The 21,416-nt window shown below is 38.9% G+C and overlaps 3 protein-coding genes across 9 annotated transcripts in view; 2 read left to right on the top strand and 1 right to left on the bottom strand.

The window, feature by feature from the left end:
- Positions 1 to 3,071: 3,071 nt before the first annotated feature.
- Positions 3,072 to 12,486, top strand: ppp2cab (protein phosphatase 2 catalytic subunit alpha b). The gene is made up of 7 exons (XM_034140539.1): positions 3,072 to 3,381; positions 9,719 to 9,928; positions 10,030 to 10,203; positions 10,372 to 10,461; positions 10,761 to 10,922; positions 11,492 to 11,610; positions 11,750 to 12,486. Exons 1-7 carry the CDS (start codon positions 3,280 to 3,282, stop codon positions 11,820 to 11,822), a joined length of 930 nt encoding a protein of 309 aa, XP_033996430.1. The 5' UTR covers positions 3,072 to 3,279; the 3' UTR covers positions 11,823 to 12,486.
- A 1,032-nt stretch (positions 12,487 to 13,518) lies between these two features.
- Positions 13,519 to 17,516, top strand: skp1 (S-phase kinase-associated protein 1). 2 transcript variants are annotated; one of them, XM_034140540.1, is made up of 7 exons: positions 13,637 to 13,764; positions 13,874 to 13,954; positions 14,487 to 14,586; positions 14,748 to 14,821; positions 15,046 to 15,189; positions 16,557 to 16,697; positions 16,846 to 17,516. In XM_034140540.1, exons 2-7 carry the CDS (start codon positions 13,952 to 13,954, stop codon positions 16,879 to 16,881), a joined length of 498 nt encoding a protein of 165 aa, XP_033996431.1. In that variant the 5' UTR covers positions 13,637 to 13,764; positions 13,874 to 13,951; the 3' UTR covers positions 16,882 to 17,516. The 2 variants fall into 2 exon arrangements, with proteins under 2 accessions (XP_033996432.1, XP_033996431.1); XM_034140541.1 differs by lacking the exon at positions 13,874 to 13,954 and having other exon boundaries at positions 13,519 to 13,764.
- Positions 17,517 to 17,559: 43 nt separating this feature from the next.
- The window catches only part of tcf7 (transcription factor 7), a 63,965-nt gene continuing 60,108 nt past the window's right edge, over positions 17,560 to 21,416 (bottom strand). For 4 of the 6 annotated variants that reach the window (XM_034140537.1, XM_034140533.1, XM_034140532.1 and 1 more), the window contains one exon: positions 19,828 to 19,931. In XM_034140537.1, the coding sequence (XP_033996428.1) occupies positions 19,864 to 19,931 (68 nt within the window). In that variant the 3' untranslated portion in view covers positions 19,828 to 19,863. Of the gene's footprint in view, positions 19,956 to 21,416 lie in introns of all 6 variants that reach the window. The other 2 variants (XM_034140538.1, XM_034140535.1) reach the window with 2 other exon arrangements.

Here is a 21,416-nt window from a genome sequence, read left to right on the forward strand (position 1 = left end):
ATGCAGGCGGGTCCCATGAGGAGGGTGAATGAGTTGCTGGGGTGTGCCAGGTTGGACGTAGGCCCGTTCCACTGGTTGGGGAACAAGGGCAACAACAATCAGAAGTGATATATGAAATGATAATGTGGTAAACAACAATCCAGATGATGCTTAACATGATCTAAAATAAGCTCTTTTTAAGTTAACTTTTTAAGATAAACGTCAGACAGTTGTGAAGTCTTAATCAAAAATCTGAATCATGATCCAGATTTTTTTAAGAATAATGAATACAAACCTAACTGAGAGAATGAAGATAAATCAACAAATGAACTGCAGTTCAAAGCTGAAACTGATTATCATGATCAAGTGAATGTTAGGTTTTCTAATTCAATGATGTTTCTATGTGCAAAGTAGAAAAATGGTTGCCTGTTTTCACTGTGAACCAGCAAACAAAGATGTTCAATTATGAGAAGAGCACTCTTGAAAATATGGATGATTACATGGTTTATTTTTGCAGAAGATGCTTAATCAGGAATAAGGAAAAAGTGCAGCAGCGCCTGGTAAGCCTGGTATATTTCAATCTGTTTTTCAATAAAGAACTGTCAGAGGCGTCAAGAAAGCACACACACGCACCTCAGTGGGACTGTGTGATGGCTGCAGAAAGAAAATATATTGGATATATTTTTTAAATAGAGCTAATCCAAAGATATTTCAGAGGGATAATTTCATCATCGATTACAACAATTATTACAGTAATATTCAGGAAAATGGTGGTTGAAACTCAAGTTTACACTGTTTTAAAGATATTCTTATTTGTTGAGCTAATTATTGATGTTTGTTAATTATAACAAGATGACTTTTCAAATCAATTTTCTGCACACTTTAAGAGCTTCCTATCTTAGGGCAGTAGAACATTGAGAGAAAGCGACCTTCCATCTTATTAAATGTAGGCATATTGCCTCCTCCATTTGTCTCCCTCTTTGATCTTGCCTGCATGGTGTTTCATCGTATTTACAAAGGGTCCATACAAGTTTAATTTAAGACACGATAAACATTAATTAACATGATACATGTCTCTTTGCTTCAGTGATGGGCTCTGAAAGGCAGAACAGATTCAGTCTTTGATCGCTGCTTTTGTTTGATGTGTGGTGTATTTTGTGGCAGAGACCGAGGATTGCTATTTCAATGGTGGGCCAAATTGATTAAGAAATATAATGCTTAGCTGGACACTCGCTCTCGCTCTCGCTCTCGCTCTCTCTCATATAAAGAGAGTTTCATGTGTTTCTCCAGGGCAGTTTGGCGCTGCTAACCGAGCTAGCTCAGCTTGTTGCTCTGATAACTTAAGATCCAGACGTCCGTGACACTAAAATCCTTCATCCGGTTTAATATAAATATTAAAAAAATACCAATTGTATAGCATTAAAGTTCAAGAAAGGATGGTTTGCGGGGAAAAAAACGGTCTTTTCTTCAATTCCTGTATGTTTTCATATCGCAATATATATTGTAGGGGGGAAAAAAATCGCAATGTCGTGCAGCCCTAACACACACACACACACACACACACACACACCCACACACCATCTAGTTTTTAGCTAAAGTCCCCCAAGCTGGACTCAATAGTGCAATTATAAGGACTATTATAAGAAAATAAACTACAATGCTCGTGTGAATAACAGAAGAAACATGTCACCTAGTGTGGCTCAAAGATGTCTAATAGTATAGTAATAGTTTTTGGACAACAATAAAGGTCTAGACACAGTGGAATTAACTGCATCACTTATTGGATATAATGACAACATTTCAGACATTTATCTAATCTATTCAAATCATGGCTTCTTCTGAATGAATTTCAGGCTAAAGAATAAATATGACTGGGCGTTATGATTATTGGGTAACTGAATGTTATATGAATGAATAACACACTAAAAATAAAAAAAGAATAGGCTACATCTACTAATAAGAGTGTGTGGAGTGGGGATTGAATAACTTATATTTAGAAATAAACTGAACCTTGTAGACACAATTGTATCAGAGGGGAAAGGTTTTTTCTGTCTTATGGTTTGTTTACCCAGCCTCCCTGTAAAATCGCTGACATCATTGCCGCACCAAAAATTCGCAACATGCTTCCCGGGAGCGATGATGTATTCTCTCTGTTGTGTGTTGGCAACTTTTCTATGAAACCAAGAGCCAATACTACTGCAGAGAAAGTAACCATGATAGCCAATGAACATGTTACCATCACCGGTTGCTATTTGTGGCCGGGCGTCGCTGTGTTGTAAAGCTGAACATGACCAACCATAGTGAAAGCGGAAGTAGAGTTATACAGGAATGGCGGGAAACTTTAACACATGAATACATAATCTGTTATGGCTGCTTTGGCTGCCACAGTTGAAGATGATAATTCGTGTTTTTGAGCTACTCTTTGATTTTCAGCACTCTGGCGCATTTGCATATTATTGTTGACCAGTTTGTTGGGTTAGTAGCAGAGGTAGTACTTAGATTGTGTACTTAAGTCATAGTAGAAGTACCAGAGTGTAGGAATACTCTTCAAAATAAGTAAAACTACAAAAGTATCAGCATCAAAATATACTATAATATAGTAAAAAAAAAGCGCTCATTATGCATTTGGCTCATTTCAGAATGACATGATGTGTTTGATTATAATTATTGATGGAATAATGTGTTTATCACAGCTGGTAAAGGTAGAGCTAATTTGAATTCCTTTGCATAGTAGTGCAAGTAGATTGTGGATTTACTCCAGTTGTAACGAAAGTCTTACTTAAGTCACATCTGCAAATCTGCAAAGTAACTAAAGGTAAGAAGGTGGAGTAAAAGTACCACATTTACCACAGTGTGGTAGAATTACAAAGTAGCAAACAATTGAAATACTCAAGTAAAGTACAAGTCGCTCAAAATTGTACTTAAGTTCAGTTCATGAGCAAATGTACTTAGTTACTTAACATCACACAGCACATAGATTGTAGGGCGTCTGAATCGGTCTGAATACTTCCTCCATCGGTGCTCAGTATCAATGCTTTTGTTTTGAAGGTCAAACACGGAAATGCTGTGCATTATTTTGAAGAGCTCGACACAAACACATTTTCAGGGTGGATCACAAACTGACGTCTCTCCCTCCTCCCTCTACTTACAATTCAGTGAAATTATAGCGATCGGACTACCAGAAGTACATGCGTCTTAACAAGAGAGTAGCAGGCACCCTGTGTGAGCTCCGGAAAACAACATAAAATCTGGGGGAGTCGTCTCTTAACTGAAATTAGCTAACCCCAAATACCGACAGAAATGGACGAAAAGGCTTTTACGAAAGAAATTGATCTGTGGATCGAGCAGCTCAACGAGTGCAAGCAGCTATCGGAGGGACAAGTGAAGTCACTTTGTGAAAAGGTGAGATATTTAAATAAAATTCCTGAGGTCACTTAACCGTTAACGTCTTCTGTCTCCTTAACGACGCCTTCTAGACATTCTAAAATGGCGTCTATAGGGTACATTTCACTCCGCGGTGCCTGTATTTCTCTATCATTCTAAAAGTACTTTTGTTTTTGGGAGTTTGAATCGTAGCTTGTCAGAAACGTCTGGAAAATAACACATTACAAGCACATGTTGTCGGGTAGTTGTGGCTCTCCTAATCCAGCCATACTGTGGATTCAAGTCACATACCACATTTACAGCCCCCTAATTCAGACTGTCAGTGTGACCTGTAGCATCTCTTTTAGCTAGCTTAGCATGGGCAGAAAAAGTACCCTCACGTTTAAATGACAGTGTGTGACATACTACTTTGTGTCTGCATATAAGCAAGTACATGGGAGGAAAGCAATGAGTAGGTGAATTGCAGTGTTGGAAGAAGTACTCAGATTCTTTACTTAAGTAAAAGTACAAATACTACCCATAACAAGTCTAAGTGCTGCATTCTAAATGTTACTTGAGTAAAAGTTCAAAAGTATTAGCATCATAATATACTTAAATTACAAAAAGCAAAAGTACTCATTCTGCACAATGGCCAATTTTCAGAATAATATAAATTAAACAAGTATTATCAGCTAGATGTACTTCAAGTATCAAGAGTAAAAGTACTTGTTTTGCAAAATGGATATCTTCACATTACTATGCTTTTATGGTTATTAATTTATCGTGTTTTTATTACTAACAAATATATGTAAGAGCATTTCAGCCTTGATACAGTAGGCTACTGCATTGGAATGTTATGAATGTAGTAAAAAGTACGATATTTGCCTATGAAATTGCTGGAGTAAAGTTGGTTTATCCTACTTTATGTTTGTATGCCATGGAATTTCTCTATTTTTATGTAGGCCTACAGGTAGTCAAAAGGGTTGCATTTGTCCTCTGACCCCTGCCCTTCATCTAGCTTATTCACTTCTCTAGTCAATAAGTAGTGAGACTGACTTGTTTTAGGGCAATTTTCAAACTAACATGAGATTATATGGCTTAATTGGTCATAGGTTTGGTGGGAACTTTAAATATTAACCCTCACCTATTGTATGTTTACTCGTGTTTTAGTACAGTTGGTGAACATCGTCTGACTTGTACAGGGAAACTTAGTCCATGCAAGCAAAAGATGGGGGGGACTGAGCTAATTTCAGATACTATTTAGTAGGGCTTTGACCTTTTAGCCACTTAACAGGTATTTGCTTGATGCTGAGCCAGGTATTTAATCTTATTTAAATGCAATGTAATGATGCACATGTATAGATGTACAATGTTATTTAAGTATCCACATGTTCCTACTCCTGCCTTGCCTGACAACTGGCCATTCACTTTGCAGACTTTTGTGATCTGAGCTGGAGCTTAACACCAATTTCTCTTCAAAATCCTTCTGCTCCGACCACCTGCTGATTTCCAGCTCTGTATATCAGGGCTAAACAAAAACTATTTACCCTTTCAGTTAAACATTAATTTTCTATCATCCCACCGGTGTTTATTATCAGAAGGTGTCCTTTGGTGCTTTGAAATTAAATGAAATGTATTAGTTAAGTTTTTATTTTTTATATACTTTATGAAAACAAAATATTTGTTGTTCTTCCTAAACCATTTAAAAAAAAAATACTTTTTTCAATGAGTCACACTAATAGTTTGTGGTGGTTAAATTAGCTGTTATCTTTCTGGTGGCCTGGTTTTCTTCAAGTTTGCCATTAAGCTTATCCCTGATAAAGAGCATCCATTTGGACAAATGTTTTTTTTTCTTTTTGTGTGCCATTCGCTAAATCATTCTTCAGTGCAGCTCTGTCCCTCTCAGCTCGTAAAAGGACTTAAACTACCATGTTTGGAGTTCTGTGCGCTGGAGGTAATGGCATGCTATTTTCGAATGGCTTGTTAATCCCAGCAATTTTATTGTTTTCCTGTTAATATTGATAACGTCAGTTCCAGTATTTTAAAAATGCCCTGTTTTCTGCTCTGTGGTTCAAAATGGTGGATGAAAACTGAAAATGGCAGTTCTTATTCGATTTATTTTTGACTTCACAGCAAACGGATCCGAACAGGACAGCAAATTACAGATAAAAGCAGGAACTGCACAAACAAGTGTGTGTTTTTTCTTTCCTGCTGCCCCTCACTGTTTCCTTCCAAATGCTGAAACTATGTCATAAAAATAGTGGAGAGGAAAAAGGAAACGTACACAGTTTCCTCACCCTGAGGCTGTTTCATTGTCACAACTCATATGAACTCAACTTCTCCAAACTGCTGTCTACCTGCACCTATCCCCCCACCACACTGTGACTTCTGTTATATAATCTGCAGAATGCTCCCACTCAACCTCCTCGCTGATTTAAAAATAGCAGAGGATATGATTGATTTTGAGTTGCATCAATATCACTGTGAAACCCAGTGTGACTCAGGATAATACGGTTCATTGTGACTCAGAGCGGCCGTCTCTGTTTTGGGATGCACGGGGGTGTGGAGGAATGTTATGTGCTGTGTAATCTGACTTTAGTCTTTCATTCCTGCTTTCCAGCTTTCTCAGAAAAGCCAGAACAGAACAGACCAGAATTTCTGCCTGGTGTCTTGTGTGTGTGTGTGCGGAAAGGCAGGAATACTTAAGAGCTTAAACATTTTTATCAAAATCAAAGCACATGTTTTACTATTCCCCCTCTTAGGGCTGTAGATGTGATGTTTGTTTACAGAGTAGCAATGTCATCTGCTTAATAATTTAATTGTGTTTAAACGAGTTACCATGTTTAAATTAAGTCAGTGGAGAGACAATGCTCTGTTCACTGGAAATTGGTTTTGTGTTCCTGTCAATTAACTGAGTCAATTTAATTAAACGTACAACAGGGACATTTCTCTGACCTTGTCAGTTAAAAAATAACCCTTCAGAGAGTTGCACAAAAATTGAGACATCCCCTATGGAGCAGTGTTTGCTAACCATTATGCTAGATCCAGTTCACTTTTCTTCTATTAAGCCAAGTAAAGGGCTTTGTATACAAAAGATCCATACCTAGTGCTAAGAGATAAGCAACAAAATAGCAGCGTTTATATGAAATGTGCTTAATAAACGTAAGAAGATTTATGCAATATGACATCATATAAGTGTGTCAGAATTATGTAATGATTTTTGTCACGCTGCGATGCACTTCCTGCAGCTAAAGTGTACTGACCTCTGTCTATGTTGAAACCAGTCTAATGCAGTTAGCTCTGCAGCTGAGGTCACTGTTTTTACACAATGAGTCATGAGAGAGAGACTGCTGTGTTTTCATACACCAACGTCTGATATAGTAAACTAAATTGGCATCATCTATTCATCAACAGAAATCCCATGATGGTGTTCTAAAGATATCCTCAAAGCTGTACAAATGGATATCAAAAACACAGATGATAAAAATGCAAAAATACAGCTGTCCCTGTGAACACACTCCAACCAAAAACACTGACGGTGACTAAAGGTTGTTAAATGTATCTCAGCAAACACATACACTTTCATAGTAAAAACACTCTATCGTTAGGCTGCTGATGCTGATTTCCACACTGATGATAGTGCTGCTGTCAGGAAGATGATTGTCTTCCATCTTGAGAGAGGTCATTGTTTGTGGTTGTAGTTGTGCCTAGTCGTCAAGCTTAATGACCACATGGAACCCTTTGGCCCCGTTTAATTTACTTTAATGGGATTATAAAGCAGCAGCTCTTAAAAGGCTGACATCACTCCTCAGTACTTGACTAAGCAGTTTGTTGAATGTGTGACGTCTGACTTCTTGGCACGGCCGTAATATAGGCAGAGTTCCCTCCCTGTGGCATTTCTGCTTCAGGTGTGGTCTGTACTTTGCCTGGAGTGCTGATGCCAGCTCTGCCGTCATCCTGTTTCATTTACAGCTGGACTGGCATCCACAATGTGAGCTGCTGTCTCACAGGTCTCTCTCACAGGTTATTGCTAAATCCAAGCTTAAATATGCTATAAAGGCAAATCAAATCAGTTATACATTATACAATGAGAGAGATAACTCGTATAAGTTGTCAGTGCTCTTCACACAAAGTGCATGCTAACTGAGTTAAAATCGGCTGAGCAAATTTAGGACACAGAGATGATATTTGATGCGTCACTTAACACATTACTCATACAGTTCAGTGTGAGGGTTACAGAGCTATAGGCCATTAAGTACTGTGTATAATGCACTGGCAAATAAACTTAGCTGTGGACTTGGCAGTACTTGGTCATTCTACTTTTGCTTAAACCCAGGGTCTGTCATTTTTTTTCCCAGGGAACAGCCCTCGGATCTAGATGTAAAATAAAATCAGAGGATTCTCAGTCCCTCGAATATCAAGGATCCTATTGCAAGTGAAAAATAATTCACAATAATTGCAGTGACAGGAACAATACAGATGTGTTTGACTTAATCTTTTGCTTTTTTAATCCTGAACTAATCCAAAAATAGCCCAAAATAAATATGGACCATGATGAAAACATGTCGGGGTTCAATGCCCTACCCAAATTAGATTTTATAAAATGATGTTGCAACTGAATCAGTTTCTTAATGAGGTTAAGTAAGAAGGATCGCAGACAGACTGTCTTAGTCCAAATAAAATGCAGATTGGTTCATTTGTCCAAAGTAATCAGGAGGGGCGAGGCCAAAAATATATTTCTGTTCTACCATAATGCAGGCATAAACAGTCAGAGGCCCTGATCAATCTGTCCTCTACAGCCCAGTCATTGGAAGGCCTCCTGCCCCCCCGCACTATGGGCATGTGGAGTGTAATGTAGGTCAGCTTTGTGCAGTGCTGCAGTCCTGTCCACAGGTCACTCTGGGTCTGTCTCTCTCTGTCCAATCTGCCAGGATGACAGGCCAACTCTAGCACTCTGTCCATGTCAATTATCTCTTTCACTCACTGAGGACGCATTTGTTTAGGAAACAGTATGAAAAAAGCTGATGAGAAAGTCAAACAGGCAAACACCAGACATTTATTCTGGAGCAGATAACCCCACTCTGTTTCACCCTACTTTCATTTTGTACACGCCTTACTCTGTCTTTTTTTTCTTGCCTCATATCTCCAGCACATCAGACATGTCTGGTGGTCTTTCGGCTCAGACCCTTTTTACTTTCAGCCTGAGGATTTGTTCAAAGCTCCTTTTTAAAGAGCTCATCCAGCTGATTGAGCCCTTAGTCTGACGAGCCTAAAGCTACACTCAATACAGAGTTATGGCCTTGTTGTGTGTCTGCAGTTGTCGTATTAGTGTGGTTTAAAGCTTTCCCATAATTTTTAAGGGCTAAATACAAGAAACAATGTATTTAACCTGAGAAATGCTTGTTTTGAAATTCTATTCTGAGGTATAACTCCTATAAGCTTGCTATACAACTCCATACATAACCTAAGGAGAGTCTGGCGGTGGATTTAAATTAAGCCAATTTATGCCAGGTAAACTTTCCTGCAACAGCAAAAGAAAATCCACAGTTTTAATCCGTGTGACCTGTTTGGGTTGAGTCAGCAGACAACCGTAACCAAGTGTTTTCTTTACAAACAATTGACTGAGTCATACCCTGCTGCAGCAACTTTAAGACCACGCCATAAAGAGTCCCTAGGAAAAACATTTTCTTGACAGTTCCACTTTTAGTCTTTTAGTAACTGACTGTTGTGTTGCCATAGCCCTCCTAGCTTTAACAGTGCTCTCAGTAATAATTTGAAAAAATATTTCATCCACTGACACCAGGCCCCGGTTTCCACTCATAACTCACTCTGTTATCGACTTCTAGGGCATCCCAAAAATTGATTTTAAGATAAGATGAGATGGAACTTTATTTATCCCCTTGGGGAAATTCGGGTGTTTAATATAGCAGCAGCCGGGTCAGAGTGAAAAACAGGATTCACACGAGTAAAAATAAAGATTACATTTACATTTAAAATTAAAATAATAATACAAAAATAAAGTAACTGTTGAAACAAGACATTTTGCATTGCAACAAGAGCCGTCATTTGAAGCTCTGCAAGCCGCGACAACAGGAATCTTGACACTCTGAAGGGGGCTTATTCCCTTGAAGAGAAGAGATTATGTCAGAGATGTCTGGGATTGAGTTGTAATCACTGAAGCATCTTAATTTAAGACCCACTAGAGGCTGATGTGAAAATTGAGACTTTGGCAGGAAATTGTCTGTTCCTGAAATAAAGATGGAGAACAAAGAATGACATGGAAAGAAAAAAAGTCCTCGTTGGTTTTAACCTCATCTGCAATTTCTTTGTTTTTCACTCTATGAACAACAGCTTAATGTTTTTTTTCTTTCTACAGGCAAAAGAGATCCTAACCAAGGAGTCAAATGTCCAGGAGGTGAGATGTCCGGTGACGGTGTGCGGCGACGTGCACGGCCAGTTCCACGACCTCATGGAGCTGTTTAAGATCGGAGGGAAATCTCCAGACACAAACTATTTGTTCATGGGAGACTACGTAGACCGAGGGTACTACTCCGTAGAAACCGTCAGTTTACTAGTAGCACTTAAGGTTAGTATTGATTTTCAAAAGACCAATCATTTGCTCCATAACTTGACAACTTTTTAAGGAATATAGTTAACTTATAGCTCTGTTTTTTCCTTGTGTTTCAGGTACGCTATCGTGAGCGCATCACAATCCTGAGAGGGAACCACGAGAGCAGACAGATCACACAAGTCTACGGCTTCTATGATGAGTGCCTAAGGAAATATGGAAACGCCAACGTGTGGAAGTCCTTCACAGACCTTTTCGATTATCTCCCCCTCACGGCCTTGGTAGACTCTCAGGTGAGAATCTGCGTTGGTTGGTGTTGGATAGATGTACAGTTTGTTGTAGAATGAAATGCATAATGTTGCTAGTATGGGAAACAATATTTTGATGATGTAATGGAAACAGAAGCTGAAGGTCCTCGATGTCGTTGTTTTAATACTGAAAATGTTGTTTCATTCTCCCAGATTTTCTGCCTTCATGGAGGCCTTTCCCCGTCCATAGATACTTTGGATCACATCAGAGCACTGGACCGTTTACAGGAAGTGCCGCACGAGGTAAATATAATAGTTTATTTGTATGTTCCTGTACATGACAAGTCCAAAAAAACAACATATAGAACAGAAAACGATCAATAATTGTCTGTCAGTACAATTAACCTGATCATGACCAATACTAAAAGCAGAAAGGAAGCAATGTGTTTATATTCTCCTTTCTCCATAATTCAGTTTATTTGCAATTAAAATGTTAATGTCTATTGCACTACAGCCCTGTATTAACTGTATATGATTACTTTCTTGACATGTGTGTTGGTGTTTCCTCTCTAAAACGCTCCTCTTCCTCATGTCTCCTTCAGGGTCCCATGTGCGACCTGCTGTGGTCGGACCCTGACGATCGCGGCGGCTGGGGCATCTCCCCCCGAGGAGCCGGCTACACTTTTGGCCAGGACATCTCTGAGACCTTCAACCACGCCAACCGCCTCACTCTGGTGTCCCGAGCCCACCAGCTGGTTATGGAGGTGCGTGTCTATGTCATTTTACCAGATCAACGCACCCTTTTTGGTTTGAACCAGGGTTATGGCTGTTACAATACATAGACCTCCTAGATGCAGTCAAGAATGACCTACAATGTTTATTTATTCAAGTAATGCTTAAAGGGGAATTATTAGGTTATTTTTAGGTTCATACTTGTGTTAAGGGTTGCTACTAGAACATGTTTTCATGCATTCATGTTCAAAAAACACATAGTTGTTTTCATACTGTCCATCTGAAGACACCTGTATAGACCTTTTCTCCTTAAATTTGGATCAGTTCCAAATTAAATGGGTTCTGCCTTGGCCCGAGCTACATCCTTCTACCATGTTAGAGGAAAATCAGGCTAGTGATTTAACATAATCCTGTAACATAAAACAGACAACTAAACAAACCAAACCTAACTGAAAAACGAAATAAATATACCAACCACTGCTGCTACAGAACACAACAGCACACATGGATATACCAACAGCTAGCACTCTAGTTTAAAAAATGTACATTAGCATGGCAGTAGCACTTTATCTCTGGTAATTAATACATCTGCTTCTTTCAGGGTTACAACTGGTGCCATGAGAGGAATGTGGTGACAATATTTAGTGCTCCTAACTACTGCTACCGCTGTGGCAACCAGGCAGCTATCATGGAACTAGACGACACCCTCAAATACTCATTGTAAGTATAACAAAAAAACACCTTAATTGTGTACAATGTACAACTTGTCTAACTTGTCTTATTTATTATATTTACAACACTTTTGTTTCAATTTAATGATTAATTGACAAATCTATTTTTTTGTTCTTTTCCTAACCAGCTTGCAGTTTGACCCTGCGCCTCGCAGAGGAGAGCCTCATGTCACTCGCCGCACCCCCGATTACTTCCTGTAAACTCGCTGCCCTTTCACCCTTGTACAGTCGGTTCCAGTATTGCCATGACTTTCACTGAAAACAACAAGAATGAGGAAGGGGAGGGTTGGAGTCTGGCGGGCTACACAGCAGTGCACATTGTATATCAACACAAAGATCTATTTAAGCATTTATCAAAAAAACAATATCTGTTTATTTAGGCATTAAGCAAAAGTTGGGTGCCATAATCGTCTCAATATTCATTGCTGAGGACTTATATTAATTAAAAAAACAACCTTGCTATGTAAAACAGTTTAAATTCCTCATTCTCTACCTGGTGTAGCTGGACTGAAGATGAAACTTTGATATTGTTTGAACCCCACATGCCATGGCTGACATTTAGAGATCTGAACATTATGTATTTGCACTTTTGTAAATCTCAACAAATGTAACATGTCAAAAGATGAAAATTATTTCACACTACAGATGTTCTTGTTTTTTTTTCCTTTTTTGATTTTTTAAAAATGACAACTTTTACAAACGTTTTCTGTCCTGTGTAACTTTAAAAATAAACCGTCATTATGCAGTCACACAGCTTGGTTTATAAGATGTTTCAGATGATCCACATCAACCCACTGACTCCCTCTGAACGACAGTCTGTTCACCAAAACATTTGAATAATAAAGACATGAAGGTGGCTCCTTGATGGTGTTTGAATTTCCTTTTTTGTATTTTTATGATACTATTTCTTGACTTTGTTTTTGACATACTATACAATGACTTTTCTGTGAATTTATTTTTGAAACACCATGTCATTAAGAAATGAGATCGGCATTGAACTGGTTGTTTGGATGACCTTAGGTTCTTTACTAACCCATAAGATTAAGGTGTATGTAACAAACACACCTAATCTTAGACCAAGCCTTTTGTAAGTAAATAGCTGTTTACTCATTAATCTAATCACAAGTGACTGATTTTCTTTTACTGATTTAAAAAAAATATATATATTCTGAAATCAAAGTTCAACACATGACCAGTACATTACATCTACCAGAAATGATATCATGTAATCTTAAGAATAGGAAAGTGAAAATTGTGAATAATTTTGTTTTTAAAACCTTATAGCCTACTGTGACCTTTTTTCTGACTTGTTTTATACTATTATACTAGGAACATTTCCTTTCATCACATTTTATAACATACTTTACTAGCCTACTTTTAATGAACATACTGTTTATAGTAATGCATATAGTACAATACTCCCAGACAAATATTTCCAATTAATTAAATAACGTGAAGTTCATCCAACAAAATGTGCTAGATCTAATGCAAGTTTAAAAAAAATAAAGACCAAATTAATAAAACGTATGCCAAAACGGACAGAAAACCTGTGCCTTGTTATTTAACATGCTTTGCACCTAATCAAATCAAGTCAATAAGAGGAATAAAAACACATTTTAACACAATTAATGTTCACTTCCATAGACAACATTTTAAATGTTATTTATAAGTATTAGCAATTACAATGTATTTTAATAATTATGATAATCGTCTAATGACAGCATTGGTCTCATAGTTTGTGTCGATTAATATTTTGTATTAACTTAAATCTGTAACTAGTATATACATATCTAAAATAAATGTAGTATAGTAAAAAGTATAAAGTAGCATAAAGCGAAAGTAGTCAAGTAAAGTACAAGTACCTACATGTTCTACTTAAATACAGAATTTGAGTAAATGGGTGGTTATCACTTGTGGTTACTAAAGGTCGGATACATTTCGGAATCTTTATTTTTGTGTGTACATTTAAACATATTAGACCAACAGGAAAAGCAGCCTCCCCCCTCGCTCCCCCGCTCTCTGACAAAGCGCTCCGCAGCCGCCGGGAGCAGCAGACTCATAAACCAAACAGCCCCGCTTCTGTCAGGCCCTGCTGATCAACACAGAGGAACCTTACCTCTGGATCTGAGGAAAAACATTTACGGTACGTGGCTTCCCAACGCGAAATGTGATTTTTGTTTTACACGTTGTTTATCTTTGAAAATTGAAGTCAAACCGCCACTCAGGTTTTGTTTACATCTTTGTTTCAGTAGCATCGGTGTTGGTTGCTAAGAGGCCTCACTTCATCGCAGGGCGCTAGCTTAATGTCAAGCTAAATGCTAGCATAGTGCATGGTAATGCTAGCTCATATTTATTTAACCTTAGCTATTGGGCAATTGTTTTGGTTGTACTAACATACAAGTCGGGTTTTGTTGCTTAAAATGTGGATCTAATACTTAATGCAGTAACAATGTATCTATTTAATGTACGTTGATTATCCACCTTATAGCAACTAGCTATTTGGTTAGCATTACCGTAGTTTAGCCTGTGTTAACAGTTGACTAGCGTTAGCTTAATGTGTCGTTTGTTAGGTTGAAAAGTATCGCTATAGAGCTACATATTTATACTTGGAAATGCTAATAACATCACCCTCAATGGTAAGGTTTAAGTATATTAACCCCTGTAGCAGTTTTAACCTCACTAATATAGCTAGCTGATCATTAACTATGTATACTGACAAGCTAGCAGTCACGTAAATACAGGATTAGCTAGCTGCAGAGTTAGCAGACCAGACGGGACATTTTTGGGAAAACTGTGACTGTTGTTACTTTTTTGAACAGTTGGTTATATTTATTTACTTAATAATGTCATTGTTTGTCTTTACAGATAATGCCCACGATAAAATTACAGAGCTCTGATGGGGAAATCTTCGAGGTGGATGTGGAGATCGCCAAACAGTCTGTCACCATCAAGACTATGTTAGAAGGTATCTCAAATCATTGCACACTTTTGAGTCCATTTCAACTTGATGCTAACTTTGTGTAATATGTTGTCTTCTTTTCCCTATTTATGTCGTTGTATTGTAATATTTGCAATTGTGTGTAGATATAACTGACTAATGTAAGTAACTCATTGATTCTTTGACAGATTTGGGAATGGATGATGAAGGAGACGATGACCCAGTTCCTCTCCCTAATGTTAACGCTGCCATCCTCAAGAAGGTACAGAACACACACACACACACAAAGAAAAAACACACACGTTATAGGTGTGTTGATTGAAGTTTTCCCTGGTTAAATTACTCATTGCCAGTTAATCACATTGTGTGAAAGTTGCTTCTTTCTGCCTCTTCAATGGTATGCTTGTGCACCAGAGCTGCAGTTCTTTCAAACAAGGTTTTTCCTGCAGTATGTTGGTTAAATTGGTATGTGTGTGTTCCCCTCAGGTGATTCAGTGGTGCACCCACCACAAAGATGACCCTCCTCCTCCTGAGGACGATGAGAACAAGGAGAAGAGGACAGATGACATTCCTGTATGGGACCAGGAGTTCCTGAAAGTGGACCAAGGCACCTTGTTTGAACTCATTCTGGTAAATACAGTTGACATTATATTACACTAACTTGCATGCATTCATAGAGGTCGAAAATCATTTAAACTACAACCATTAACCTGCTAAACCACCACCTCTCAACTGAACTTCAACCAAAAAACAAACCATATAAAACAAGACAGTCAAACGTCATGTTAACAATAGACCAGCGTTAGAAATGTTTATTGGTTAAATATTTGATTAAGCATGCAGTCAGTAACTAAACCTTTTTGGTATTCTATAATTTGATTTCTAAAGAGATTTACTTTGAAAGCTTTGTCATTGCAGGAGTTCTCTTTTACTTTAGAGCCTCTTATTGACATATTTGTTATATTTGAATGTGCATATTTAGTTTGAAATGTCATTCCCTGCTGTGATGCAGTGGTGAGCGGTTTCATTTGGTTGCCAGAGATGCAAAACTTGCTTAGCAACAGCGAGAAGATTGGTTGGCTGTTTGAGGGATTTAAAACAGTTTTAAAAGTTATAACCCACATGAAGGGATCTTTGGCTTACATGCATTTACTCTGGGGACGATCTGAAGGATAACAAGGGAGCACGTGACAGGTAGGCAGTTCCTGGGAAAGATTAGGAAATAAGTGTTGTACAAGCTGTGGGCTTCCAGGAAGTGAAACCCAAGTGGAGTGTCCGTCATTTGAGTTTATAAGCCCCCCCCCCCCCCCCCCCCCCCCTGTGGCTGTTAGAATGTGTTTACAAGCACACGGTTAGTTCATGCTTTACTGAGGAGTGCGAGCTCTTTAAAAAAGTGACCAACACATGGTTTATGTGAGGTTTAACCGCTATTATGGGATTTGTTATCTGAACACAGCATTAAAAAAATCTTGATTTTCCTGGGCTGGTCTTAACAAGGCCGTACTAATTTATACTGCTTTAATTTGGCTTACATCTAGTAAGCATTCAAATTGCCTGGCCTTCTTGGTTATAACACACAATACATTTACACTTTGTATTTGTTCTGTATCTGAATACAATCTCTGAAAGACGAATGATTTTTCGTCTTTTGCTTTTTCATTGTCTCGATTTGGCCTCCAATGTAATCAAATCTCAATATGCACAAGGACTGTCTGATAACAAGAAGACAATCACTGCTACTATTTGTAGCTTTCTTAAGTTAGCAGCTGTTTGCATTTACACCAGAGCTTTTTTCTAACATGCTTATAATTCTCAGTGGCATTAACCTTGACGACATCAGTGAAAATCCTGAGCTTCAAGCATTGTAGTCCCTGAAATAAACTGAAAACAAAATAGAATTGGCTCACTGTTAATATACCTGCATGTGTTGATATGTAGCTTGAAATGCTAAAGTCTAATAATAATCTCCTTCCTGTCTCTGTTGTGTTTCCTTCCAGGCCGCTAACTATTTGGACATCAAAGGTCTGTTAGACGTTACCTGCAAGACGGTTGCCAACATGATTAAAGGCAAAACCCCGGAGGAGATCAGGAAGACTTTTAACATCAAGAACGATTTCACAGAGGAGGAAGAAGCCCAGGTAGTGAATCCATCCATCAGTCATAACACACAAGAAAAAAAGTCTTAATTTTTTAGGAAATGATGTCACTTTTGAGTGCTGCTGAAGTTATCACAGCTTTGAGAGTTGACCTGTTACTCATCCCGTTTCCCCTGTCTGTCGTCCACAGGTACGCAAAGAGAACCAGTGGTGTGAAGAGAAGTAAAGGGGAGGGTCCGGTCAACACTACCACCCTGAAAAGGAATCGTCCCGCTAACTGGTTGCACTGGCGTTGTTCATACTTGTCAATATTTACAATTTAGTATATTTAGAGCTACACACTCCCCCTCCTCTCAAGTTCTGTATTCCAATAGCATGACCATTTTAATCTGCCTGTGTGTTGTTAATAATTTAAACAAAAAAAGCTTTTTTCTGTTTCCACACACGTTGTGTATTCACTAGAACCAGGTGTCATGGCTTTCTATCCTTAAAGATTAGACGTCTCCCCGTTATAATTGCTATGGTTGTCTTTTTTACTGGACATGTTTGTTTTTCTTTTAGGGTTGATTGATTAAATAAATTGCTTTTTTTTTTGACAATGGAGATGAACGGGTGGATATTTTATTTTTGCTCTGTAAATGCAACCGTTCTGTGAAAGTGCTTTCAGAGAGGACGGGTTGTTTTAAAGGAAAAGTTCGAGTTGGAAAGTTGTTTGTTTTGCGCGATGTCCTTTAGGCATCGAGTATCTAATTCCTAATTCATGTTGTTTTGAATTGGAAACTTTTCTCAGATAAAGCTCTGATGCTGTTTTTTGGGATGATCAATCGTATATTGAAGGAGTAAATAAAACTCATAAAAAGGCTGCTGTCTCTGTTTCTCTTTAAAAGGAAAAGTCTCACTGGAATCATTTTTGAAATATTCAAAACACTTTAATACATCAAACGAAAACAAGTAATACATCAGAGGCGTACAAAATACAGAAGACATCTTTGAGGTGTTCCCACTACTGATGAAGATATCCTCAAAATAAAACAAGCTATTTCTAGCACAAGAGCTCTCTCTGCTGGAGGAAAACAGTTTTGCTGTACAAAGGTCAGTTTAGTTTGTCCGTTGAAGCGGCAAGCAGAGCGGTAACTTAAAGCCTTTTCAGTCAGAAATCAATTATTGTTACACTGAAGTTGGAACATGCACAGATTGAGAAGATATCATTTGAACGCTGCTGCAGTAACACTTGATCAAAACAAAACGCATAACGCTGCACAAGAGGACAAAATGTATTGCTTTAAGAAATGGTAGAAACTAAAATAATCTTTTTTTTTTTTTGTTATGTATTTTTTTTTACATAAAAACATATAAAAGTTTAATTATAATAGGGAATTCCAACATTTATAAAACTTTACAACACAATATAATAGTACCCATTTGGTCTCAGATTAGTTTATGGAGCTGCAAAAATATTCAGTCAAAGGAAAACAACCAAAGGGTTTCCCCACCAGCTTCTGACCTTTTAAAGATCACAACCTCATACAAAAATATCAAAAACAGGAGAAAAAAATGTAACGGTTGATATAGTGAGAGACTGAAAGTGCCTAAAAATGTAACTTGCAGGTGGGGAGGCTGTCATGTGAGACCTTTTGTAAACTGTTTAAAAGGTTGAACAGGTAGCTTTAAAATGTTTGGAAATTGAATGAAAATGAAGTCGAGCTGATTAAAATAAATGAACACTCTTTCGAGGTTCTGCTGGTGTTTGTCTCCCCTCTGCTGGTATGAGTCATGGTGATGGATGATGTGTCAAAGAGACAGATCTGATTTGAAGGAAAGTGTAAATGTCCTGTAAAGACATTTAGTTCGTGATTGTCATTTAGGTCAAAGCACAGGGTAAGCTTTGGAAAAAAGCACTGAGTGGGGTTTAGGAGATTTATTTCTAAAATCAACAGGTATCCTAAAAAGAAGTATTTGAGTTTAGCTGCAGCAGATGGAGCCAAACAACTCCAGAATAACTGCCTCCACTGCAGGCCTGCCTCTTTATAACGGGAAGTGTTTTGGTACGTGGCGGAGAGCCCAATCAGGGGCGGGATCCTCCAACAACGAGGCTCTGAAGCCGAGCTCTTCTTCCAGAGCTTAGCATCAGACTCTGCAACACTTGTGCGTTCAACAAACGTGTAAAACAACTCAGATAATGACCGTGAAGTCACACATTTACAGTTGTGGTCAAAAGTTTACATACATTTGTAAAGAACATGTATTTTATGACAGTCTTGACTTTTCAATAATTTCTACAACTCTTATTTTTCTGTGATAGAGTGATTGGAGCACATACCACTTAAAAATCACAAAAATAAGAGAACCAAACTTCATGATTTGTGTTTTGTGACAAAGTAGTATGTGCTCCAATCACTCTATCACAGAAAAATAAGAGTTGTAGAAGTTATTGAAAAGTCAAACTTTTGACCACAACTGTACATTATGATTAGGTTAGTAGTTAAGCTAACTAACATGTGCAGGCTGGTATGATTTACCACACATCTGACCAATAATAAGATCAGATAACCTTTTATTATCCCAAATATCTCCAGACTTTTAGCTTGCCTGGATGCTTGATTGTATAATTGACCATTTAAAGAAGATTAGTAAAAGGCCTCAGTGATCTGTTACTGATGTATTTTGTCTTGAAACGAGTGTAGAGAACCCCCTGAACTGAGACACAGCCAGTATTTTTACTCCATGGCTTCCTCTTCTTCGCTGCACCACCCTCAGTCTTCTTCTTTTGTTTTATTTAACAAAAAGGAGCACAGAATATAGTAAAATATGAGATGATTGGAGAGATGACGCTCTTGGTGGCTCTGGAGGAATCACTGCGACTCTGTTAGCACTTTGAGAGAAAGTCCTGCTGCCTTGGCGACGGACAGCGTTGCCGTGGCTCCGTGCGAGGGCCTGCCGCTCAGGTCCAGGTGTGTGTAGGTGTGTGTGTAGCTGTGTTTGGGCTGGCGGGGGTCTCCGCGCTTGCTGGCGGTCTGCAGCGGGGGTAAGCGCGTGTGTGAGTGTGTGTGTGTCGGCGGAGACAGTGGGAGGTGTGTTGATGGAGAGCCGGGGGGCGGCGGCGGCGGGGGGGAGCAGCCCGGGGAGGGGGGGAGCTGGTGCTGCGGGTACAGGCGGTGGCGGGTGGGGGAGGGGGAGGGGGAGAGGGAGGGGGGAGAGTCTATAGCACTTAAATCTGAAGAAGTTGGACTGGGACAGCCTCCTCCTTGAAGGTAGCGAATGCACTTCTTTTTCCTCCTAGGGACAGTCAGAGAGAGTTATCTGTGAATAGAGTGTGGATGGTAAACGTCAGCAGGCTGTAATGAAGATGCAGCATTCACACTGATGTCACAAACAGGAACACACACGGTCGTCACGAACAACACACACGTATTAGTGACGAGCTCTGTACACTATGTCAATGAAGAGACAAAAACACACAACAATATATTTATGGAGTTTTAGGATCCTGACTATTTTATAGATTTAAAATACATGAAATGGAAATATAAGTGGACTTCTACGTCTTTTAGTAGGGTACAAATAAAAGTAATACTGGTGTCAATCTAAAGAAAATACAACATTTTGTGAAATTTCCTTATTTGATTTCTTGCTGAGAACATATTCATATTCATGTCTGTGCCAAATGTGTGTTATTAAACTAGGGCCAGAAGGTTTAGCTTAGCTTAGCATAAAGACTGGAGTCAGGGACATCTAGCCTAACCTGTTCAAAGTACAAAATGGCACCCATCAACACCTTCACAAACTGACTGGTTAACATGTTGTATCTTGTTGGATTGAGAGAGATGTTAAAGCAACCTTTTTGGTTTTAAGGATTTCAACACGATAGAAGTAATCTAGGCGAACAACATTGGGACCTCCTGGAGTTGTGTGAATTCTTTACATTAATGCTTGTGTTCCAGCTAAACAAAAAAAAAAAAATAATAAGTGAGCTTTCAAGATGTTAGAAGGTACATTTTTGAACTTTGGAAAGAGTCAGGCTAGCTGTTTCCAGGCTTCATGCTATGAGGATTGCTTTAAAGCTCCCATGTCATGCTTTTCTGGTTATTACCCGTCCCCTTGTGTGTTATGTAGCTTTTTCTGCATGTAAACGGTCTGCAGAGTCACAAACCCTCAAAGTACACCCTGTAGCGAGTAAAACTCTAACACAGAAAAGACCTGTCTATGCTGCCCCAGAACGCCTCGTTGGGGATTTCTCTTTTTCCATTGTTTACTTCTTGGGTATAGTGACGTATTTCGGGTATAGTGACGTAACGTAACGTCCGCGGAGCCGTTACGTTTTGGACCAATCCGCGGACTTCCTCACACACACACACACGGCGGGACGTTGCGAGGCTCGCTGCTGCGAGGAGCGGGACAGTGTGAGCTGGCTCACTGGTGTGGGGTCGGCGAGACAGCGAGACACCGCGGAACTCAGCCTAAGCACACACACAAACTCCCAGCCAGGCTGCGGGTGTGTGTGTGTTTCGGGCTGGGTTTCGCTGTGTCTCGCTGTCTCGCAGGCGGCCACTGGGCTCACAGGGAGGGGGGGGCAGGAGCTCCAACAAGCCGTTTAGGACAGAGAGTGAATACACATACTATACAGAGATGCTGTATGAGAAACCAATGTGAGTTTGGAAAATTGCACAATATAAATCTATTCTAGTATACCTCAACAATGGAATTATGATCAGTAGAAATGGCCATGACATGGGACCTTTAATACTGTATTTAACTGCAGGG

This window comes from Trematomus bernacchii, unplaced genomic scaffold, assembly GCF_902827165.1.
Source record: "Trematomus bernacchii unplaced genomic scaffold, fTreBer1.1, whole genome shotgun sequence".
Taxonomy (NCBI): domain Eukaryota; kingdom Metazoa; phylum Chordata; class Actinopteri; order Perciformes; family Nototheniidae; genus Trematomus; species Trematomus bernacchii.